This window comes from Equus caballus, chromosome 22, assembly GCF_041296265.1.
Source record: "Equus caballus isolate H_3958 breed thoroughbred chromosome 22, TB-T2T, whole genome shotgun sequence".
Taxonomy (NCBI): domain Eukaryota; kingdom Metazoa; phylum Chordata; class Mammalia; order Perissodactyla; family Equidae; genus Equus; species Equus caballus.
This window is the reverse complement of record NC_091705.1, coordinates 49,285,501-49,306,856: the sequence shown is the minus strand read 5'-3', so window position 1 is coordinate 49,306,856 and position 21,356 is coordinate 49,285,501. Positions and strand designations below refer to the sequence as shown.

Here is a 21,356-nt window from a genome sequence, read left to right as displayed (position 1 = left end):
CGTCGGCTCTCCCTTCTTGGGATTTCTACTGTCTTTCAGTTTTGTAGGAACATAGTATAAGTGTAAGGAGATGAGTTTGAGGAGGTTTCCCAGCAGGGAGGGCTCGGGTCTGCAGGGCATCTGAGACTCCCCTCCTCTTCCCCCACTTCAGACTGTGACTGCAGTGCCGCCGGGACCCAGGGCAATGCCTGCCGGAAGGACCCAAGGGTGGGACGCTGTGTATGCAAACCCAACTTCCAGGGCACCCACTGCGAGCTCTGTGCCCCAGGGTTCTACGGCCCGGGCTGCCAGCGTGAGTCCAGCCCTGTCCCTGTCCTTGCATGGACACTGAGAGCCTGGCCCCTCTCTGACAAGTATGCCACCCCTCCCTGCAGCATGCCGGTGTTCCAGCCCCGGTGTGGCAGATGGTGACTGTGACCGCGACTCGGGCCAGTGCCAGTGCCGGACTGGCTTCGAAGGGGCTGCCTGTGACCGCTGTGCCCCCGGCTACTTCCACTTCCCTCTCTGCCGGTGTGAGTGAGGCCTCCCCCAGTGGGCACAGCTGGGTGTGGGGCCCAGGCTTGGGCTGCCCAGCTCAGGGCCCCCTGGGCACTTTTCCACTCCACAGTGTGCGGCTGCAGCCCTTCAGGGACCCTGCCCGAGGGCTGTGACGAGGCTGGCCGCTGCCTATGCCGACCTGAGTTTGATGGCCCTCACTGTGACCGCTGCCGGCCTGGCCACCATGGCTACCCCGACTGCCGTGGTGAGCAAAGGGCCCAGGTGGAGCCTAAGTGGGGCAGGAGGCCACCCGTAGGCATCCAGAGCCTGACTCTGTGTCCCCTGCAGCCTGTGCCTGTGACCCCCGGGGTGCCCTGGACCAGCTCTGTGGAGTGGGTGGCGTATGCCACTGCCGCCCTGGCTATATGGGGACCACCTGCCAGGAGTGCAGCCCCGGCTTCCACGGCTTCCCCGACTGTGCCCGTGAGTGCCCTTGTGGGAGGCCGGGAGGGCGGCTGTGTCCGCACCATGTGCCCACACCCATCCTCCTCCCCAGCCTGCCACTGCAATGCCGACGGCTCCCTACATGCATCCTGCGACCCTCGCAGCGGGCAGTGCAGCTGCCGGCCCCGTGTGACGGGGCTGCGGTGTGACACATGTGTGCCCGGTGCTTACAACTTCCCCTACTGTGAAGGTGAGGCTGGTGCAGCATGTGTCGTGTGCTGGGTGTGTTGTTCACATGCGCACTTTTGTGTGCTGGGTGTTCCCGTGACTGTTCGCGTGCTCTGCTTGCCCACACGTGTGCTCATGTGGTGCTTCACACGCTGCAGTCTGTGAATGTGTGTGTGTGTGTGTGTGTTCGTGTGCTGCGTGAGTGTCCACGCACATTTTTATGTGGGTGTTCTTGGATGTGTGTGTTCACTTATTTGTGTTCACGTGCTATACGTGTATCCGTGTGTTCACGTGCTTTGTGCACACATGTGCTTGTGTGGCTGTTCGTCATGGTGCATGTTCACACGTGTTCACATGCTCTGTGTGCTGGTTGCATGTTCATAACCCATGTTGTGGGGACCACAGCACAGAAGCACAGGTTTTCACGCTTGTTCATATGTGTGGGAGGTGTGTGTGCTGGCTCCCATGGAGCTGTGAGTCCTGGCTGGTCCTGGGCAAGCCGCTGGCCATTGGGGTCGGGGACCAAGGAATGACCATGGTCCGGGTGTCTCCACAGCTGGCTCCTGCCACCCTGCTGGCCTGGCCCCAGCCGTTCCTGAGGTAAGCCCTGGTCAGCCCTCGCTGGGGGGATGGGTGCGGCCCAGTGAGACCATTGCTTCCTTCTGCTGCTCAGTTGTCACAGCAGCCTCAGGGCCCACCTCCTCCCCAGTAGTCCTCTGTCCGTACTCCAGGAGCATGCCAGAGACAGGGCAGGGCTCCAGGGCTTAGGGTTGTGGGCAAGAGGACAGGGACCCACTCTGACCCTCAGTCTCATCTTCTCCCAGGCACAGGCCCCCTGTATGTGCCGGGCTCATGTGGAGGGACCAAGCTGCGATCGCTGTAAACCCGGGTTCTGGGGGCTGAGTCCAAGCACCCCTGAAGGCTGTACCCGTGAGTGTGCCTGGAGTGGGTATTGGGGGTGCTGGGGGCCCTGGGAGGTGAGGGCTGGCCTCACAATCCTGAGCAGGATGGAGTCCAGGCCCTCCTGCCCCTCCCCCATCTCAAGCTTGCCCTGCCCCCGTCCCCCCAGGCTGCAGCTGTGACCCCAGGGGCACACTGGGTGGAGTTGCCGAGTGCCAGCTGGTGAGTCTGAGGGCCGAGGTGCTGGGGGCTGTGGGGGCCGGCGTGTCGAGACCCTCCCCTGCCTGGTCCCACCTTCTCCCTCGGTCCCCAGGGCAGCGGCCAGTGCTTCTGCAAGCCCCACGTGTGTGGCCAGACCTGCGCGGCGTGCAAGGATGGCTTCTTCGGGCTGGACCGGGCTGACTACTTCGGCTGCCGCAGTAGGTCCTTGCTCACTCGCGCCTCTGACTGTGTCGCGGAGGAGGCTGAGCCAGGATGGGACCGGTGGGGCGAGGGCCCCAGCCAGGGCCTGGGCACGGGGAGGCCCAGATGTTGGACTGTCACTCATTGAGCTGCTTCTGGATGCCTGGCCAGGCCTGTGCGGGGTGTGGGAGAGAGGGGGCACTACCATCTCTGCCCTCAATCCTCCTGCCCTCCAACCCGCACCCCTGGTGGACGTCGCTAGTCAATCCCAGGTCCCTTGCCCCCGAGCCTGGACTCAGAGCCTCTGGTGTCCAGAGCCCCAGGCAGCCTCGAGTGCTAGACAGAAGGTGCCTTCTCAGGCCCGGTTGCTCTCGGCAGAGGGTGGACAGAGCCCCAGGGGCCTGTCTCTGAGGCCGGAGCAGGCTCCTGAGCCAGGGGGCTGTGGGAGGAGCACTAAGGCAAGGGGGCTGGGCCGCGTTGACCTCACTCCCTCCCACTGCAGGCTGCCGCTGTGATGTTGGTGGTGCGCTGGGCCAGGGCTGTGAACCGAGGACAGGCGCCTGCCGGTGTCGCCCCAACACCCAGGGCCTCACCTGCAGCGAGTGGGTGCCCCCCGACAAGGCAGGGGCAAGGGGCTCGGGGAGGCGGCTTGTCCACTGGGCTGCTCCCTGGGGACCATGGTGGGCTGTGCAGGGCCAGTGCCTGCCCTGCCCAGCCAGGATGGCGGCTGCCCCTGACCACCCCTGCTGTGGCCAGGCCAGCGCGGGACCACTACCTCCCCGACCTGCACCACCTGCGCCTGGAGCTGGAGGAGGCAGCCACGCCTGAGGGCCACGCCATACGCTTCGGCTTCAACCCCCTGGAGTTCGAGAACTTCAGCTGGAGGGGCTATGCGCAGATGACGCCCATCCAGGTGGGTGTGGCACAGCCCCAGCCCCCGGCTCGGGGCTTGAGCTGGTGGGCAGGCCCCTGCGGTCCCAGGACCAGGCTGAGAATGGCCAGGGAGGGGAGACCCTGATTTTCCACACCTCCCCACAGCCCAGGATCGTGGCGAGGCTGAACGTGAGCTCCCCTGACCTCTTCCGGCTGGTCTTCCGATACGTCAACCGTGGGCCCACAAGTGTGAGTGGGCGGGTGTCTGTGCAAGAGGAGGGCAAGTTTGCCACCTGCACCAACTGTGAGTGTTGGCGGGGGTGCCCCTGCCCCTCCCGCCCGCCCTCCCCCTGCCCCCACTCACGCCTCAATCCCACCCAGCCCCAGCCCTGCCCTGGGCCCGCACGAGGGTGGGGAGGTTAGCCTGTCCGCTGGCCCTGGGCAACGTGCGGCCTGGGCTGGCTGGTGGGCTGTGTCCGGGAGTCTCACCGTCCTTGCTCCCAGGCACAGAGCAGAGCCAGCCGGTGGCCTTCCCGCCCAGCACGGAGCCTGCCTTCGTCACCGTGCCCCGGAGAGGCTTTGGGGAGCCCTTTGTGCTGAACCCTGGCACCTGGGCCCTGCTCGTGGAGGCCACAGGGGTGCTCCTGGTGAGGCAGGGGCTGAGCAGGGCGGGGTGGGGCGGGGCGGGGCGGTGGTTAGGGCCATGGTACCCACTGCCCGCTCTGCCCCAGGACTATGTGGTCCTGCTGCCTAGCGCGTACTACGAGGCGGCCCTCCTGCAGCTGCGGGTGACCGAGGCCTGCACGTTCCGGCCCACTGACCAGCGCTCTGCAGAGAAGTGAGGGTCGGCCCGATGGGCGGGGGCGTGGGGCCCGACCCTCACTGTGCTCAGGCCGCCTGCCCCTGCTGACCACAGACCATGTCCCCCTTGGCAGCTGCCTCCTGTACACCCACCTGCCCCTGGACGGCTTCCCCTCGGCCGCTGGGCCCGAAGCCCTCTGTCGTCATGACAACAGCCTTCCTCGGCCCTGCCCCACGGAGCAGCTCAGCCCCTCCCACCCGCTGCTGGCCGCCTGCCTAGGCAGTGACGTGAGTGTCTCTGGGGCCCCACAGAGGGGCGGCCGAGTGGGGTCAAGACCTGTGGGGAGGTGTACCCTTGGCCTGGGAAATAGGGGTCCGTGTTGCAGTGACAGGACACAGGTGCAGGGCAAGAGAGATGCGGGCGAGGCCGTGGGTTTGACCGGGAGTCAGGACACCCTCGGGCCTTGTCTGTAAATGGTATTGACGGCTCCAGCCCTCTGCTGATCACAAACAGGTGTTGGGTCTTTTATTCACTCCAAGACTCGGGCCAGACCTCTGGGCACTCAGCAGCGGTGAGGCCAGTGGGCCTCAGGTGGGCAGGGGAGGCTCGGAGTGAGCAGAGGTTGCAAGGTGGCGGCTGAGGCAGTGTCCTGGGAGGAGTGGCCCAGGCAGCCGGGACAGCAGGTGCACAGGCCCTCAGACCAGCGGGAGGAGGCTCTGAGGGAGGACAGTGGGAAGAGCCATGTCCAGGGAGCACATGGAGTCCTGTTCTCCAGGTGGGGGCTGGGGCGGGGCCTCTGACTGTCCTGTCCCCCCAGGTGGATGTCCAGCTGCAGGTGGTGGTGCCGCAGCCAGGCGACTATGCCCTGGTGGTGGACTACGCCAATGAAGACACCCGCCAGGAGGTGGGCGTGGCGGTGCACACTCCCCAGCGGGCCCCTCAGCAGGGGGCACTCACCCTCCACCCCTGTCCATACAGGTGCATGGGGTCGGGGGCTAGGGGGCTGGAGAGGAGGGCTTGGGCCCCAGGGCTGCCCCACCCACTGACCACCCCTGCCCGGCCCCAGCACCCTGTGCCGAGGTGCTGTCCTGGACGCCCAGCACCACCTGGTGTTCTTCCATCTGGACACAGAGGCCAGCATCCGGCTCACAGCTGAGCAGGCGCGCTTCTTCCTGGTAAGGTCCTGCCCCTTGACCTGCACGGTCCCCACGACCTCCCGTGGGGTCAGGTCTCCTATCTGATCTTAAGCACGTTCAGAGGTAGGGAGAAGAGTGCAGGGAGCCCAGGTCCCCGTCACCAGCCCCACCCACAGCTCCTGGTCCTGAGTTTTCTAGAACACCCCTTACCTGCAGGGTTTTTTCCCTGTGAGCACAAAATGTCTATTTATTTAGAAGTAGTGCTCACAGCCATGGCAGCCGTGGAAGGGGAAGTACGATGCACTGGAGCTGGAGTGGAATGAAAGTGACCTTAACCAAAGACCGCTTTTTTGGTATAATTTGCAAAAACATGTCCGTATGTGAACAGCACCCCTCCCCTGGGTTAGGAGGGAGCCTGCTCACCGGGTCCTGAAGCTTAAGTTCACCAGCGTCATGGTGATTTGCTTCTGTACCAACCTCACGGAGTTGTGAGCAGTAAATCACAGACCAGATACCTGCAAACCTGTTTTGTAATCACTAAATCCTGTGCAATAGTCGTCGTTATTCTGATGCACAGAACCAAGCGTAAAAATTTATTCTGCAAGTAACAGAACGGATGATGTCTGCTCTCACAGAACCTCTTACAGTCATTACGTTTCCCTTGGCCTTTGAAAAGTTCACGTGGGTAATACACGCACGCATTTTTACTGAAGTATCAATCATCAATGAGAGGCTTGTAATACAGTCACCCCCTCATCCTGCATTTTCCTTTTTCTCTTTTTTTGATGTTTTTTTCAATCATTTTATTGAGGGCGTAATGGTTTATATATTGTGTGATTTCAGGTGCACATTGTTATTTATCAGCTTCTGCATAGACTGCGTCGTGTTCACCACCAACAGTCTGGCTTTCACCCATCACCACATACATGTGCCCTTTACCCCTTGGCCCACCTCCCAACCCCCTTCCTGTCCCCACATCTTTCCAACTCCACTCTCCAGAGTCAGTGTTTCTGCCATGTTGCTAATAGCATGGACCACGTTGCTTTCTCCTGAGTGGTCGATGCATGACACCACAGTCTGCCCTCGCCCACGGCTCTGCCACTGGGGACAAGGGTGTTTTAAACTTGCTGTTTCGTGTACATGGGAAAGGACCCACAGCACACAGGCCAGCGCATTTCTCCCGGCCCCAGCACCCAAGCCAGGAAGCAACACTGCCCACCGACGGCCCTCAGGCCCCTGGGGTCACACCTCCCCGCGCTGACCACACTGCTTAGTTTGCTTGCTCCGGAACTTTCTGTAACTGGGACACCTGGGTTCCTCTTTTGTGCTGCGTCTTTCGCCAACTCCGTGTTGGAGATGGATCTGTGGGGTCACTGAGTCTGTGCAGTGTTTCTTGTCTTCGCTGTAGGGTTTTCTAGACGCGCTGCGATGTCTCGTGTTGTGTTGTATTTGTCACATGTGTACCTACACCGCAGTGGACAGCCTGGGGCAGAGACGCCTGCCGGTGAACTGGGCTTACTGAGTGCTGGCCTTTGCCGGGTCCCATCCCTGGAGCTGTGGGGAGGCAGGCAGTCAACGTGCACTTGAATGACTGCAGACAGCAAGGGGGTGGACAGCGGAGAGGTGGGGCAGCCAGGGCGAGAGCCGCGCAGGAAGTGCTCTGAGCCCCAGAAGCCGCGGTTGAGGGCTGGGGTTTATGCAGACAGAGGAGGGGCTGCCAGAGTGGGGACAGGGACTTGATGCAAAGAGCAGGACTCGGTGTTCGCCGGGGCGTGGATGGGGCTCCACCAGCACCTCCACGTCCACCCCTGCCCTCTGCCCGCAGCACAGCGTCACCCTGGTGCCTGTGCAGGCGTTCACCTTGGAGTTCCTGGAGCCCCGGGTCCACTGCGTCAGCAGCCACGGCACCTTCGGCCCCAGCAGGTAGTGGGGCTGGGAGGGGGCGGGGGGGCCGGCAGGGCACACTGGCCGGATCACCAGGACTCTCCCCTGTGCTCCCTTGCCAGTGTTGCCTGCCTGCCCTCCCGCTTCCCGAAGCCGCCCCAGCCCATCGTCCTCAGGGACTGCCAGGTGCTGCCACTGCCTCCCGGCCTCCCGCTGACCCGCTCGCAGGAGCTCACACCAGGTGCACCCCCGTCTGGGCCCCAGCCTCGACCCCCCACCGCCGTGGACCCCGATGTGGAGCCCACCCTGCTGCGCCACCCTCAGGTGAGGGCCCGGGCCACGAGGGATGGGGCTGTGGGCCAGGCCGGCACTCAGGCCCCCTGCTGTTGGCTGCCCTTGGCAGGCGGTCCAGGTGGCAGTGGGGGCTGGCTCAGCTCCCCCTGCAGCGTCCCCACACCACACTCACTGGAGCCTCTACCTGCAGGGCACGGTGGTCTTCACCACCCAGGTGCCCGCCCTGGGCCGCTATGCCTTCCTGTTGCACGGCTACCAGCCGGCCCATCCCACCTTCGCCGTGGAGGTCCTCATCAACGGGGGCCGTGTCTGGCAGGGTGAGTGGCTGTGGCGGGTGGTGGAGGGGACAGACCCCCAGACAAGGAGACTGTTGGGGGTCTTATCCACATGGCCCCATTGTGTGGTCACCACACACGACATGGACAGATAGTGTGCTGGTTCCATGCGTGGCCTGCGTGGGTCACAGCACAGTGCCCATTACCTGGCTGTGAATGACAGGTCCACACATCCCCATCCTGCCGTCAGTTCTCCAATGAGGTGCCCCGGGGTCCCCTGCAGGCGGCAGCCCCAGCCTCCCTGCCCCCTCAGGTTCTGCTCCTCGTACCTGAATCAGGATTCGCCCATCACACGCACGGGCGATTGAGGGTTTGCTAGGGACCACTGGTTGATGGCACGCGCGTTCCTACGTGTGTGTCTGTTTTGTTCCTGCTCAGCCAAGCTCAGGGGCCTGTGTTTAGTGGGCCCAGCCAGGCGGGCCTCTGCAGGCGAGTCATATGTCCGTGTCACGTGTCACAGGTGTACGCTCCTTGGTGGGGAGGGCTCTGCCCCATGGGCACCCCCTCCTTCTGGTGGTTCCAGGAGTGCCCAGGGCCGGGATGAAGCCATGGGCCAGGGGTGGTAGGTGGGGGTGCTGACCTGCCTTTTCTTCCTGCTCCAGGCCATGCCAACGCCAGCTTCTGCCCGCATGGCTACGGCTGCCGCACCCTGGTGGTGTGTGAGGACCAGGCTGTCCTGGATGTGACCGACAGTGAGCTCACTGTGACTGTGCGTGTGCCCGAGGGCCGGTGGCTCTGGCTGGTGAGTCCTGAGGCTGGTATCTCTTTGTGGGGACATCCCAGGGCCTGGCATGGGGCTGATGTTCTGTGTGGGGCTGGTGTCCCTGCATGTGGACATTCCGGGACCCAGCGTGGGGCTGGTGTCCCTGCGTGGGAATGTCCTGAACCTGCTCCGGGACCAGCCGTCCTCACACCTGTCACACCACCGTTGGTCACTCAGCCAGGGTATGTCCCCTGCCTGCCTCGGCCCAGCCCCATGCCAGTGCTAGGGGACAGCAACCTCTGGGGACTTCTAGGCCTACCACCTGAAGCTCCAGAGAGAGCCCAAGAGCCGAGATGTTGCCCACCAGCTCCCTAGGGTCCTGCTGGCCAGGGTAGCCTTTGTGGAGGAGAGAGGGCCTGAAGGAGGGCGAGGGAGGGCAAAAGTGGGTCCAGGAGGCAGGGTTGAGAGGGACCCCAGGAGGCCGGGCACCTCCTTGTTGGTACTGCCTCCTCACGCTCCCGAGCTTCTGTCAGGCTGTGGAGGTGACCTCCTTTCTGAGCGGTCCGGGTGTGCTCTGGGCCTGGCTGGGATGCTGCGCCACTGTCCGAGCTGCCCGGCCAGACCCTGGCCAGTCACAGGGACCCTCTGGTGCTGTGCTCCTACAGCAGGCTCTGGCATGCTCCCCGTCACGTGCCCTCTTCGGGGCTACGGGGAGGTGACCAGGCCTTGATGCCCTAGGAGTACGTGTTAGTGGTCCCTGAGGACGCCTACAGCCCCAGCTACCTCCGGGAGGAGCCCCTGGACAAATCCTACGACTTCATCAGCCACTGTGCCATCCACGGTTACCACATCAGGTGGGCCGGGCTCGGGGCAAGGCCGAGGGCAGGGCTGGGAGCCCGGACCGGGAGCCGGCCTCACCACTGCCCCTTGCTGCAGCCCCACCAGCTCGTCCCCGTTCTGCCGCAACGCCGCCACCTCGCTCTCTCTCTTCTACAACAACGGGGCTCGGCCCTGTGGCTGCCACGAAGTGGGTGCCACGAGCCCCACGTGTGAGCCCTTCGGGGGCCAGTGTCCTTGCCGCGCCTACGTCATCGGCCGCGACTGCTCCCGCTGCGCCACTGGCTACTGGGGCTTCCCCAACTGCAGGCGTGAGTAGCGCATCCATGGGAGTGCCAGCGAGGGGCGTAGTGCCCGAGGCTGAGGGGGCTTCCTGGTGGAGGGGGGCTCACCAAGAAGCGTGGGCACAGTGGTCCAGAGAACATTCTGGAGCCTGGCAGGCCAGCTTTTCGCCTCCTAACTGTGGGACTTGGGCAGCTTGTGGCCTGGGCTTTGCAGGGTTGTCCGGAACGTTCTAGGGACTAGATGGCAATTCTGGGTGGCTGACCCCTTCTCAGAGGAGCCGCCTGAGGCCCGGGACTTGGAGGTGGGTGGAACTGGGTAGGGGGTGGGGTGGAGCGTCCCTGGCTTCGCCCCCTGGTGCCACACCCCCAGGGTTGCAGGCCGGGGCCACCCAGCTGGGCAGAGGGGTCTGCCAGCCCTGTGCATGTTCCCCACAGCCTGCGACTGCAGCGGCCGCCTCTGTGACGAGCTCACAGGCCAGTGCACCTGCCCTCCCCGCACCGTCCCACCCGACTGCATCATCTGCCAGCCCCAGACCTTCGGCTGCCACCCCCTGGTCGGCTGTGAGGAGTGTAACTGCTCGGGGCCTGGCGTCCAGGAGCTCACGGACCCCACCTGTGACACGGACAGCGGCCAGTGCAAGTGAGAGCCTGGGCGGGTGTCCCCATGGCTGTGGGGCAGTCCCAGGTCCTGAGCCACATGGCCCCCACCAGGCTCCTCGGGTCCAGCAGTGCCCACTCCTTCAGATCTTGGGGGTCTCTCATTCAACACGGGGGCTGGGGAGGAGGGGAGGCCCAGCCAGCTCCTGAACACCCACTGGCAGGTGCAGACCCAACGTGGCCGGGCGCCGCTGTGACACTTGTGCCCCCGGCTTCCACGGCTACCCCGCCTGCCACCCTTGTGACTGCCACACAGCAGGCTCTGCCCCTGGCGTGTGCGACCCCCTCACAGGCCAGTGCTACTGCAAGGTGAGGGGCCCACAGGGGGCCAGGGACCTGCCACCCCCACCCTCCCTCTCCTCCTGGCTCGTCACCTGGAATTCATCTCCTCGGGGCGGTTGGGGCTTCCTAGGAGCTTTTGGGAGAGTCAGTCCGTCAGCGAGCTGGGGGTCACAGGGAGCCAAGGGGGATCAGGGGCCCCAGCACCTGGCCGAATGACCTGCCCTGCCCTCCTGCCCCTAGGAGAACGTGCAGGGCCCGAGGTGTGACCAGTGCCGCCTTGGGACCTTCTCCCTCGATGCCGCCAACCCCAAAGGTTGCACCCGCTGCTTCTGCTTTGGGGCCACGGAGCGCTGCAGGAGCTCGGCCCACGGCCGCTGGGAGGTGTGCAGGCAGGGGGCCTGGGACTGAGGGCAGCGCCTTGGGGAGAGGACATCATGCTCCCCAGCCAGCGTGTCTGGGATGTGGGAGAGGGCCTCGTGATGTGGAAGGGTACTCATCCACCTGCCCTACGTGGGTGCCCCACAGTACGTGGACATGGAGGGCTGGGCGCTGCTGAGCACTGACCGGCAGGTAGTGCCCCACGAGCTGCGGGCAGAGGCGGAACTGCTCCACGCTGACCTGCGGCACGTGCCTGAGGCCTTCCCCGAGCTGTACTGGCAGGCCCCACCCTCCTACCTCGGGGACCGGGTGAGCATGCCCATTGGGCCCCCACTGCGAGGTGTCTGGGACCTCCCGGAGGCCTGGGAGGGTGGCAGTGAGGTTGCCTCTGTCCAGGGAGGGATGGGGGCTCCCTGAGGGTGTCCAGGGCCCCCTAGAGGCCTGTGGTGGTGGAGGCAGCCAGAGAAAGTGCCCAGGCCCAGCCCCGTGCCCCAGGGGTGCCTAAGACCACTGTCGTCAGCTCTGGGCCTGTGGACAGGGTCTGGCCAGGCCTCATCCTTTGTGTGACCTGCAGGTGTCATCCTACGGCGGGATCCTCCGCTATGAAGTGCACTCGGAGACCCAGCGGGGGGACGTGTTCATCCCCACGGAGAGCAGGCCGGATGTGCTGCTGCAGGTGGTGGACGGGGGGGTCACTGCAGGGGGCAGGCGGGCACAGTCGAGCCTGCACAGTGGGCAGCCTGGTTGCTGGCGCTCACCTGGCCATGTGCCTCCCCAGGGCAACCAGATGAGCATCACATTCCTGGAGCCGGTGTACCCGGCGCCCGGCCACGTTCACCGTGGGCAGCTGCAGCTGGTGGAGGTGAGTAGGGCTGGCCTGGGTGCCCAGGTCCCTCCTGGACCCTGCATGGTGCAGGGAAGGCCAGAAGGGGCGCCGGGCTGCTGTGCCTGCTCTCCCTGGTGGAGAGTGGGGCCTGGGAGCGGGATGGGGCAGGGCACTCCTCTCCCACGCTTGAATCGTGGCACCTTCTTCCTGGCTACTGGGGGAAATGCTCCCAGGCACAATGCTCCCGGGCCACGTGCTGGCTTGGGAACCCTGATCCCCAGTGGGTGAGCAGCCCCTTGGATGCTCAGAGGACTGTGGTTCCCTCTGAGCTGCCTGTTCATGTCTTTTGCCGGTTTCTCTTTTGGCTGTGGTCTTTTCTCATCTTTTTAGGGTAGTTCTGTGTTATTCTTTTCTTTTTTGTTTTTTTGGTGAGGAAGATTGGCCCTGAGCTAACATCTGTTACCAGTCTCCCTCTTTTTGCTTATAGAAGACTGGCCCTGAGCTAACGTCCGTGCCCATCTTCCTCTATTTTATGTGTGGGATACCACCTCAGCATGGCTTGTTGAGTGGTGTGTATGTCCACTCCTGGGATCCAAACTGGTGAACCCCAGGGCGCCAAAGTGGAGTGTGCAAACCCAACGACCATGCCACCGGGCCAGCCTCAGTTCTGTGTTATTCTTGACACTCACCCTGTGTCCAACATCAGAGTGGCAATGTCTTCCCCTGCGTTTGTGGCTCATGTCTATCTTTCTCTAAGACGTCTTCTGATGAATGGAAGCTCTTAAATTTGACACACTCAGATTTATCAATCCTTCCTTCACAGTTAGTGTGTTTGTGTCTTGTTTAAAAAAGTATCTGCCTCTCCGAGATCAGGAATACTCACGTATACTTTTTTTCTCAAAGCTTCAACTGTCTTCCTTGTGTGTTTGAACTCTTGCCATATCTGGGTTTGTACATGGCGTGAGGGAGGGTCCAGGTCCTGGTGTCCCCATGGTGACGGGTTTTCTAGCTCTGCGTGCCACCCTTCCTGCCCCGTGATCTGAGTGCCCCGCCGCTGCAGGAGGGGAGGCCTCCTCCGGGCTCCTGCTTTGCCCTGTTGCGTGCGGCCCGCTGAGGTCTTGCCGTGCCCCGCAGGGGAACTTCCGGCATGCGGAGACCCACAGTGCCGTGTCGCGCGAGGAGCTCATGATGGTGCTGGCCGGCCTGGAGCAGCTGCAGATCCGTGCCCTCTTCTCACAGATCTCCTCGGCCGTCTCCCTGCGCAGGGTGGCGCTCGAGGTGGCCAGCGAGCTGGGCGGGGGGCCTCCAGCCAGCAACGTGGAGCTGTGCATGTGCCCTGCCAGCTACCGTGGGGACTCCTGCCAGGTGAGGCATGGGCACAGGGACCGGCCATGGGGCTGCTGCCCACCAGCCAGCCTGCCCCCACCCACGCACGCCTGGCCCGGCCGTGCTCAGAGCCCAGCGTCTGCTCTTGTCCTCTCTCCGCATCTCCCTCGCCTCCATCTCGGATCCTAACCGCTGGCATCGCCTTCCCAGCAGCCCTGCCTTCCTGCCGCAGGCCGCGCCAGCCCCCTTGCTCATCTGGCCACTAATCCGCTGTCACGCCGTCTCGGTGCCCAGCCGTCTGTGCATGCAGCTGCTCTTTATCCACTCACTCTCCAGTCTGCCCCGTCTCCTGGTCCACCCAGGCCTCGTCCACCACACCACCCTCCGCTGAGCATTCGCCCGTTGGGCATCCGTCCACCTGCTAACCTGTCCGAGGCAGCTTGTGGTTGCACACCCACCCACTTGGAAGGGGTGTTCGGAGGAAAAAGAAGGCCCCGGCCCACTTAGGAGGGGGGTGTCCCCTGAGCCAGGGCGTCTGTGTGGTTTTACAGGCTGTGACTTCGTGCCTCCAAGCGGTCAGGGCCAGGGCCAGGATCCCTGAGGGTCTGATCTGTGAGCATGGTTCTTGTTCTGCCCCCACGTCGGGCTGGCCCTGCCTCCTTCCTGAGCGCTGATGTCCCATGCTGTCCCACAGGAATGTGCCCCCGGCTATTATCGGGACGTCAAAGGTCTCTTCTTGGGTCGCTGTGTCCCTTGTCAATGCCATGGCCACTCAGACCGTTGCCTTCCTGGCTCGGGCGTCTGCGTGGTGAGTGGGGCCCTGGTCGGGGGAGGGCAGCCGCCAAAGGCACAAACTAGGGAAGACCGGGGCCTTTGGGTCAGTAGTTCTGTTACGCTGAGGTCTGGGGGAAGGGAGGTGCCCTGGGCGGGGCCCCAGCCAGCCTTGCGCATAGAGTCCCTGGCAGGGTTGGGGGCAGCTGAGTGTACCCTGCTGGTGGGGAGTGGGGCCTCCACCATCCTTGCTGATTTGTCCCCTTGCCCCAGGGCTGCCAGCACAACACTGAAGGTGACCACTGTGAGCAGTGCCAGGCTGGCTTTGTGCGCAGTGGGTCAGAGGACCCTGCAGCCCCCTGTGTCAGCTGCCCCTGCCCCCTGTCAGTGCCTTCCAACAAGTAAGCTGGGCCAGCTCCTCCAGGGTCCCAACTGGTGGCCACACGCCCTGACAGCCCTGTTTTAGAACGCCCCCATCCCCTACCTGGTTGGGTCAGCAGTGCCTTCTGTGGAGGCCAGGGCACCTGGGGTGGGCCCACGAGGTGGGGACCCCTGACACCTGGCCCAGGCTGAGTACACAGGCTGCTCAGCCAGATCACGCAGGTGTGTAATGCCTGCCTCCAACTTTGCAGTTTTGCCGTGGGCTGCATCCTGCGAGGCGGCCGCACCCAGTGTCTCTGCAAACCCGGCTATGCGGGGGCTTCCTGTGAGCGGTGAGCAGGCGGGGTGCTGAGAGCTTGGGCCTGCAGAGAATGTGTGTGTGGGCACAGATCACTGACCCTGCTCTCGCCCCAGGTGCGCACCCGGCTTCTTTGGGAACCCACTGGTGCTGGGCAGCTCATGCCAGCCCTGTGACTGCAGCGGCAACGGTGACCCCAACATGCTCTTCAGCGACTGTGACCCCTTGACGGGCACCTGCCGCGGCTGCCTCCGCCACACCACTGGGCCCCGCTGCGAGAGCTGCGCCCCTGGCTTCTACGGCAACGCCTTGCTGCCCGGCAACTGCAGCCGTAGGCAGCGGGGCGGTTTGAGGGGCGGGTTGACCAGTGGGGGCTGCTGTTGTCCTCTGGGATGAGGCTGTGTTCCCTACCCGGCCCAGCAGGGACACCGTGGTCAGGCCAAGGGCCACTTTGGGAGTCTGGCTTCCCCTGAGGGAGGACTCTGGCAGGCCCCTCTGGCCGAGTGTGGGCTGCAGGGGAGGAGGGCAAGGTGGGACAGTGCACAGGCCGCTGTGTGGTCTGGACAGGGGTGAACCTGGGGAGGTGGTGCAAAGTGAGGGGCTGGGGCTTCTTTGGGGCAGGATGGAGATCCCTGCGGAGTGTGAGCTCAGTAAGGACTTCTTTGGGGAGGGGGAAGAGGCCGAAATGGGGGTCAGGACTATTGTCACAGTCCCTTTTCTATAGGGTGTGACTGTTCCCCATGTGGGACTGAGGCCTGCGACCCCCAAAGCGGGCAGTGCCTGTGCAAGGCAGGTGTGACAGGGCCAAGCTGTGACCGCTGTCAGGTAGGGCTGCTTGGGAGGGGCGGGGCCTCGCTGTGTGGGGGCGGGGCCTCCAGGCTGGAGGGGTTGGGGCCTCGCTGTGTGGCGGGGCCTTGATGTGTTGGGGCAGAGCCTCCAGGCTGGGCAGAGCTGTGATTGCAGCATGTACTGGCAGGAAGGACACTTCGGCTTTGCGGGCTGCAGGGGCTGCCGCCCGTGCGCCTGTGGACCAGCCGCCGAGGGCTCCGAGTGCCACCCCCAGAGTGGACAGTGTCACTGCCGACCAGGGACTGGGGGTCTCCAGTGCCGCGAGTGTGCCCCTGGCCACTGGGGGCTCCCCGAGCAAGGCTGCAGGCGTGAGTGTGGGCAGGTGGGGCACTGCGGGATGGCAGGCACCTGGGGCCCACCGCCAGCCACTCACCCCACCCCTCCCACCCCAGGCTGCCAGTGCCGAGGGGGCCACTGTGACCTGCACACTGGTCGCTGCACGTGCCCCCCAGGGCTCAGTGGCGAGCGCTGTGACACTTGTAGCCACCAGCACCAGGTGCCTGTGCCAGGCAGGCCTGGGGGCCATGGTGTCCACTGTGAAGGTAGGCCCCCACTCCACCCCACCTGTGCCCCAGCTGACCACCCCCGTCTCACCCCAGCTCTCCCAACTCCCTGTGAGGGAGTGCGAGTGCCAGCCTGCACTGCGCTGGTGACCCCCACGTTAACCCTGACTTCCAGGGGAGCCCTGTGATCCCAACTCTTTCAGTTTTCCAAGGGACCCTACATCTGCCTTTACATTGACCCCAAGACTCCGTGCTGACCTCACTCCCACTCTCTGACACCCACCACTCTGGACCCTACCCAACTGTGTATTCACCTCGACCTTGTGCTGACCTCCTGGCACCTGCCCAGTTCCCTGTTAACCTCCTGATCCCCACACTGACCTCTGACTCCCACCAACCTTGTCACCTTCAGCCCAGTGCAGAACCCCCATGTCAGCCCCATGACCCCTGGCAGACCTATCCCCACTGTGTGGATCCCACGACTCCCTCCCTGGTCCCATGCCCACCCGACGCCCACCCCACACCCTGCACTGACCCACCTGTGCTGTCTGCAGTGTGTGACCACTGTGTGGTCCTGCTCCTGGACGACCTGGAGCGGGCCGGTGCCCTCCTCCCTGCCATCCGGGAGCAGCTGCACGGGGTCAATGCCAGCTCTGCGGCCTGGGCCCGGCTGCACAGGCTGAACGCCTCCATCGCTGACCTGCAGGTACCTCTCGGCCCGGCCCCCCAGCCTCTCTCCCCAGTTACAGGCCCTCACCTTCCCCTCCCCACAGAGCCAGCTGCAGAGCCCCCTGGGCCCCCGCCATGAGACAACGCAGAGGCTGGAGGCGCTGGAGCGACAGAGCTCAAGCCTTGGGCAGGACACACAGAGGCTGGACGGCCAGGCAGGACCACTGGGGACCCCTGCCCTGGAGTCTCCTCCCCCAGAGCCCCCTGGGATGGTTCTCAAGCAAACCCCTCCCCCTGGGCCTCTCCCCCTTGGTAGACTCCACCTCCTGAGGCCCCTCTTCCTGGGCTCCAGACCACCCACTGTCACCCCTGACCCTCAGCTCAGGCCCGAGGCCCCTCCCCATGCCCCCGGCCTTCCTCTCATCATCAGAGGCTGTGGGCTGATGGGGCACTGCGTCCACAGGCCACAGGGGCCCAGGCTCGGGCCAGCCAACTGCTGGACAGCACTGAGGCCTCGCTGGGCCGGGTGCAGACCCTGCTGGCGGCCATCCGGGCTGTGGACAGCGCCCTGAGAGGTAGGGGCTGGCTCAGCCAGGCAGGGGGATAGGGGCCGAGCAAAATGGCGTTCGGGGCTTAGAGTAGGGGGGCTGCCTCCGGGGGGCTTGGCCTTGAAGAATTGGCAGGGTGTGGACGTTTAGAGAGGGAGGTATGGCCTCGGCTGAGTCAACAGCAGGGCAGAGTGGGGAGGTAAGAGAGGTGGCAGGTGTGGCCAGAGCAAGAGAGTAGGTGGCTCTGTGAGACAGGCCAGCGATCCCCTCGCGGGCACCTCACCTCCTGGGAAAACCAACTGGTGAACACCTTAATTACAAACTAAGATGTGTTAGCAAGAAGGGGGCACCTGGCCCAGCCCAGGGGTCTGGGAAGAAGTGAAATTTCAACTGAGCACTGGGCTAGGAGGAGGGGTTGGCCAGGCAAGGAGGCCAAGGGAGCAGGCAGCAGACGGCAGTGGGCCTGTGGGAAGTGGGGGGCTGTGGGCGAGAGGGCCGAGCCAGGCTGGAGGCCGAGCACAGCTGTGGCCTTGAGCCCGGGGCTCTGGGAGGCATCCAGGGCATGCTGGGTTATGTACTGGTGGTCTGGAGATGCTTGGGTGGGGGTCTTGGGCTTGGGAGCTAGTGGGCAGAGGTCTGCCCGGCCCTGACAACCCCCACCCCCACAGAGCTCGAGTCCCAGACGGCTCGACTGTCACCAGCCAACGACTCGGCCCCGTCGGGTGAGCAGCTGCGCCGGACAGTGGCCGAGGTGGAGCGGCTGCTCCGGGAGATGCGGGCCCGAGACCTGGGGGCCCCTCGGGCAGCAGCTGAGGCCGAGCTGGGCGAGGCCCAGAGATGTGAGTGGTGTCAGCCCCAGCAGGGCAGGGACAGGGAGGAGTGGTGACTCGGCTGGGAGCCCTGGGGCTGAGGTCAGCATGGAGTTGTGTCACATCAGCTTTGGGGGGTAGATGGGGGCCAGGCGAGCACCAGGGTCACTGCCCAAGCAACTGTCCCCATACTGGGTTTTGGCCAGTGCTGGCCCGCGTGCAGGAGCAGCTGACCAGCCTCTGGGAGGGGAACCAGGCGCTGGCTGCACGCACCCAAGACCAGCTGGCCCAGCATGAGGCCGGCCTCATGGACCTGCGAGAGGCCCTGAACCGGGCCGTGGGCACCACACGGGAGGCTGAGGAGCTCAACAGCCGCAACCAGGAACGCCTGGAGGAGGCCCTGGTAAGGAGTCCCACCCCTCCCGTCCCCTCCCCTTCCCTCCCCCTTTCCCACCTCTCCCTTCCCCTCCTTCTTTCCCACCTCTCCCCTTCTCTTTCATACTCCTCTCCGGCAACCCTGCACTCCATCTTTACCCTGTCAGACCTCTTTGTTTCTCTCACCCCCTCCTCAATCCCCATCACCTCCAGCAACGGAAACAGGAGCTGTCCCAGGACAGTGCCACCCTGAGGGCCACTCTGCAGGCTGCCCGTGACACCCTGGCCCGGCTCTCTGAGCTTCTGCATGGCATAGACCAGGCCAAGGAGGTAAGTACCCCCTCCCAGGACCGCACACCAGGCAGGTATGGACACTCCACTGCGTGCAGAGCATGGTGCCTGGGGTCCCGGATCAGGGGGAGTGAGGAGGGCATCGGGAGGAGGGTCCCACCTAAGCCCATCCCCCGCCAGGAGTGCGAGCACCTCGCTGCCGGACTGGACGGGGCCTGGACCCCGCTGCTTGAGAAGATGCAGGCCTTCTCTCCGGCGAGCAGCAAGGTGGCTCTGGTGGAAGCCGCCGAGGCCCACGCGTGGCAGCTGGACCAACTGGCGCTCAACCTGTCCAGGTGTGGGGCCCAAAGAGGAGTGCCCTAGGGACACAGCCCAGGTCCCTGCCGGGGCAGTCAGGGTCTGGAGGGGCACAGCTGGTCTGGGAGGGCTCCCAGAGAGAGGAGCCCAGGCTCAGACTGGAGGCAGGGAGCAGGGAAGGCACATGCCACAGACGGCAGGGAAAAGGCAGGAGGCTGGAGCCAGCAGGCAGGCTGGCCGAGCAGCTGTGATGGCAGGAGGCCCGCGTGCTGGCCTGAGGATGTCTGGCCCCCACATGCCCTTTGATTCTCCCCTGCCTCCCCCGACAGCATCATCCGCGGAGTCAACCAGGACGGCTTCATCCAGCGAGCCATCGAGGCCGCCAACGCCTACAGCAGCATCCTGCAAGCCGTGCAGGCTGCCGAGGGTGCCGCCGGCCAGGCGCTGCAGCAATCGAGCCACACGTGGGCGGTGAGGCCCTGACTTTCCCTGAGGCCCTGCCAGGAGCCCCTGACCCCCTACAGCTCCTTCCGGGTGGGTGTGAACTGCCTCCTGTCCTGGTGTCTGCAGATGGTGGTGCAGCAGGGCCTGGCGCCCCGTGCCCAGCAGCTGCGGGCCAATAGCAGTGCCCTGGAGGAGGCCGTCCTCAGGGAGCAGTGGAGGCTGGGCCGCGGTGAGTGCCGGGTCCGTCTGGTGTCCGGGCTCTGCGGGGTCCTCAGCCTCCAGCCATGTGTGTGGGGGTTTGTGAGTTGTCACGTTGTGAGTCAGGGTAGCGGCTGCCCCGTGTGGAAATCCTGCTTCCCACCACCTTGGCGTGTCCACCCCCTGGGAGCCCTGCAAAGAAAGGCCCACCACTCACCCTGGCCTTGTGACAGGGCCCTGGGACTGTGGAGGTCCCCCAGGGAAGAGAACATGGGACCAGCTGACAGTTTTCCTGCTGTCCTGGCTGGAGGGTGGTGAGCGTGAGAAAGCAGGGGGAGGTGGTGGGCGTGCACCTTCTGCCACTAGGACCTTGGAGCACTGGCAGGCCGTGGCAATGGCTTGGCTTTTCTGAGCCTCCATCGTTTCATCCATGAGATGGGAATAACTACATTTGCTGTGGGACTGGGAGGCTGCCTCAAGACTCGGGGTGTTCCCATGCTTCCCCGAGCCGAGGGCCCTCGTGTCTGGATGTCTCCGTCTGTCTGTGTGCAAGTCAGCCTTGGTCCTCCGTGGTCAGGAGGGCCAAAGTGGGCTGCACCTGTGTGATGAGGGCGGGGGCTCCTTGGGGCTGAGGCTGCCTCCCCCACAGCGCAGGCCACCCTCCACGGCACCGGGACCCAGCTCCGCGACGCCCAGGCCAAAAAGGAGCAGCTGGTAGCCCAGATCCAGGAGGTGCAGGCCATGCTGGCCATGGACACGGGTAGGTCAGGCCTTGTGCCTGCCCTGAGCCTCACTGCTATCTCACATTCCTCAGAGTGAATGGACACCTGCCCCATGCAGACATCACTACAGTCAGTGCTGTCCCGTTGTGCTCTGTGAGCAGGGACATCTTCACACCTGTACCATCCAGAATGGTGGCCAGGGTGGTTGAGGGGGCTCCCATAGTGGGCGGCCCTGGCCTTGGGGACCTGCTTCTGGTCAGGAGACAGACACCACACAAAGTAGCCCCAAGTGGCAAGTAAAAATTGCAAGGGACAGGAAGTGCTCTGGAGAGAAATAACCAGGGGCTGGCATGGGAGCGTGTTGGGGGATGTTTTACCCCAGAGGTTGGGGACATTGGGGGTGTCCGGGGGAAGGTACAATTGGTGGGTGAGCGCAGAGGTGAAGGTGGGAGCAAAGAGGCCAGTGTGGCTGGAGCCAAGGGCTCAGGGGACGGCCTTGGGGAGCAGGGGGACCCCGGGGGAGGGGGAGGCATCTGAGCCAGCTTTGCAGGCATCTGTGTGGCTGCCCGACGACCCCTTGAGAGTAGAGCATCCCAGCCTGGACGTGGGGCCCAGGGATTTGGGCAGGGTCCCACAAGAGATGGTGGCCCAGGGTAGGGGTGGCTGTGGGGAGATGGGGCTGAGCTGACATGGGGAGGTGTCAGGGTGACCAGGCTCTGGCCCAATAGGCTACACACAGGAGGGGCCATCAGCAAGGGATGGAGGGTGGGTGTCCACTGCTCCGAGGTTCTCACAAGAACCGTGGGGGGTGGTGTCGCTGTTGCTGGTCCTGGCTATGGGGGACTTAGTGGGCTCCCCAGATGGGAGCTGAGGCCAGGATGGTCCTCACCTGCCCCTCACTGAGCCTGTGCACTCCCCGCCACAGATGAGACCAGCAAGAAGATTGCCAATGCCAAGGCTGTGGCCTTCGAAGCCCAGGACACGGCGGCCCGCGTGCAGTCCCGGCTTCGGGACATGCAGCAGACCCTGGAGCAGTGGCAGGGCCAGTTTGGAGGCCTGCAGAGCCAGGACCTGGGCCAGGCGGTGCTTGACGCAGGCCGCTCAGGTGGGCCCCTAGGGCACGGTGCCCCTGA

The 21,356-nt window shown here is 64.3% G+C and overlaps 1 protein-coding gene across 2 annotated transcripts in view; it reads left to right on the top strand.

The window, feature by feature from the left end:
* Nucleotides 1-21,356, top strand: part of LAMA5 (laminin subunit alpha 5) — a 51,817-nt gene that overhangs the window by 24,633 nt on the left and 5,828 nt on the right. For both annotated transcript variants that reach the window (XR_002802991.2, XM_023626870.2), the window contains exons 12-59: nucleotides 152-292; nucleotides 375-512; nucleotides 608-742; nucleotides 826-960; nucleotides 1,034-1,171; nucleotides 1,706-1,749; nucleotides 1,974-2,079; nucleotides 2,219-2,271; nucleotides 2,363-2,468; nucleotides 2,954-3,053; nucleotides 3,208-3,364; nucleotides 3,490-3,628; nucleotides 3,829-3,971; nucleotides 4,056-4,162; nucleotides 4,260-4,413; nucleotides 4,944-5,104; nucleotides 5,193-5,301; nucleotides 7,088-7,185; nucleotides 7,269-7,470; nucleotides 7,631-7,757; nucleotides 8,378-8,517; nucleotides 9,217-9,332; nucleotides 9,415-9,626; nucleotides 10,035-10,239; nucleotides 10,421-10,565; nucleotides 10,779-10,919; nucleotides 11,064-11,225; nucleotides 11,491-11,592; nucleotides 11,695-11,778; nucleotides 12,877-13,107; nucleotides 13,763-13,876; nucleotides 14,113-14,240; nucleotides 14,472-14,552; nucleotides 14,635-14,849; nucleotides 15,243-15,343; nucleotides 15,495-15,675; nucleotides 15,760-15,909; nucleotides 16,425-16,576; nucleotides 16,644-16,754; nucleotides 17,003-17,114; nucleotides 17,756-17,926; nucleotides 18,103-18,299; nucleotides 18,485-18,601; nucleotides 18,743-18,897; nucleotides 19,189-19,330; nucleotides 19,430-19,532; nucleotides 20,151-20,261; nucleotides 21,149-21,328. Coding sequence is in view for 1 of the 2 variants with exons in the window: in XM_023626870.2 (XP_023482638.2) it covers nucleotides 152-292; nucleotides 375-512; nucleotides 608-742; nucleotides 826-960; nucleotides 1,034-1,171; nucleotides 1,706-1,749; nucleotides 1,974-2,079; nucleotides 2,219-2,271; nucleotides 2,363-2,468; nucleotides 2,954-3,053; nucleotides 3,208-3,364; nucleotides 3,490-3,628; nucleotides 3,829-3,971; nucleotides 4,056-4,162; nucleotides 4,260-4,413; nucleotides 4,944-5,104; nucleotides 5,193-5,301; nucleotides 7,088-7,185; nucleotides 7,269-7,470; nucleotides 7,631-7,757; nucleotides 8,378-8,517; nucleotides 9,217-9,332; nucleotides 9,415-9,626; nucleotides 10,035-10,239; nucleotides 10,421-10,565; nucleotides 10,779-10,919; nucleotides 11,064-11,225; nucleotides 11,491-11,592; nucleotides 11,695-11,778; nucleotides 12,877-13,107; nucleotides 13,763-13,876; nucleotides 14,113-14,240; nucleotides 14,472-14,552; nucleotides 14,635-14,849; nucleotides 15,243-15,343; nucleotides 15,495-15,675; nucleotides 15,760-15,909; nucleotides 16,425-16,576; nucleotides 16,644-16,754; nucleotides 17,003-17,114; nucleotides 17,756-17,926; nucleotides 18,103-18,299; nucleotides 18,485-18,601; nucleotides 18,743-18,897; nucleotides 19,189-19,330; nucleotides 19,430-19,532; nucleotides 20,151-20,261; nucleotides 21,149-21,328 (6,552 nt within the window). In the remaining variant the exon portion in view is untranslated. The remainder of the gene's footprint in view (nucleotides 1-151; nucleotides 293-374; nucleotides 513-607; nucleotides 743-825; nucleotides 961-1,033; nucleotides 1,172-1,705; nucleotides 1,750-1,973; nucleotides 2,080-2,218; nucleotides 2,272-2,362; nucleotides 2,469-2,953; nucleotides 3,054-3,207; nucleotides 3,365-3,489; nucleotides 3,629-3,828; nucleotides 3,972-4,055; nucleotides 4,163-4,259; nucleotides 4,414-4,943; nucleotides 5,105-5,192; nucleotides 5,302-7,087; nucleotides 7,186-7,268; nucleotides 7,471-7,630; nucleotides 7,758-8,377; nucleotides 8,518-9,216; nucleotides 9,333-9,414; nucleotides 9,627-10,034; nucleotides 10,240-10,420; nucleotides 10,566-10,778; nucleotides 10,920-11,063; nucleotides 11,226-11,490; nucleotides 11,593-11,694; nucleotides 11,779-12,876; nucleotides 13,108-13,762; nucleotides 13,877-14,112; nucleotides 14,241-14,471; nucleotides 14,553-14,634; nucleotides 14,850-15,242; nucleotides 15,344-15,494; nucleotides 15,676-15,759; nucleotides 15,910-16,424; nucleotides 16,577-16,643; nucleotides 16,755-17,002; nucleotides 17,115-17,755; nucleotides 17,927-18,102; nucleotides 18,300-18,484; nucleotides 18,602-18,742; nucleotides 18,898-19,188; nucleotides 19,331-19,429; nucleotides 19,533-20,150; nucleotides 20,262-21,148; nucleotides 21,329-21,356) is intronic.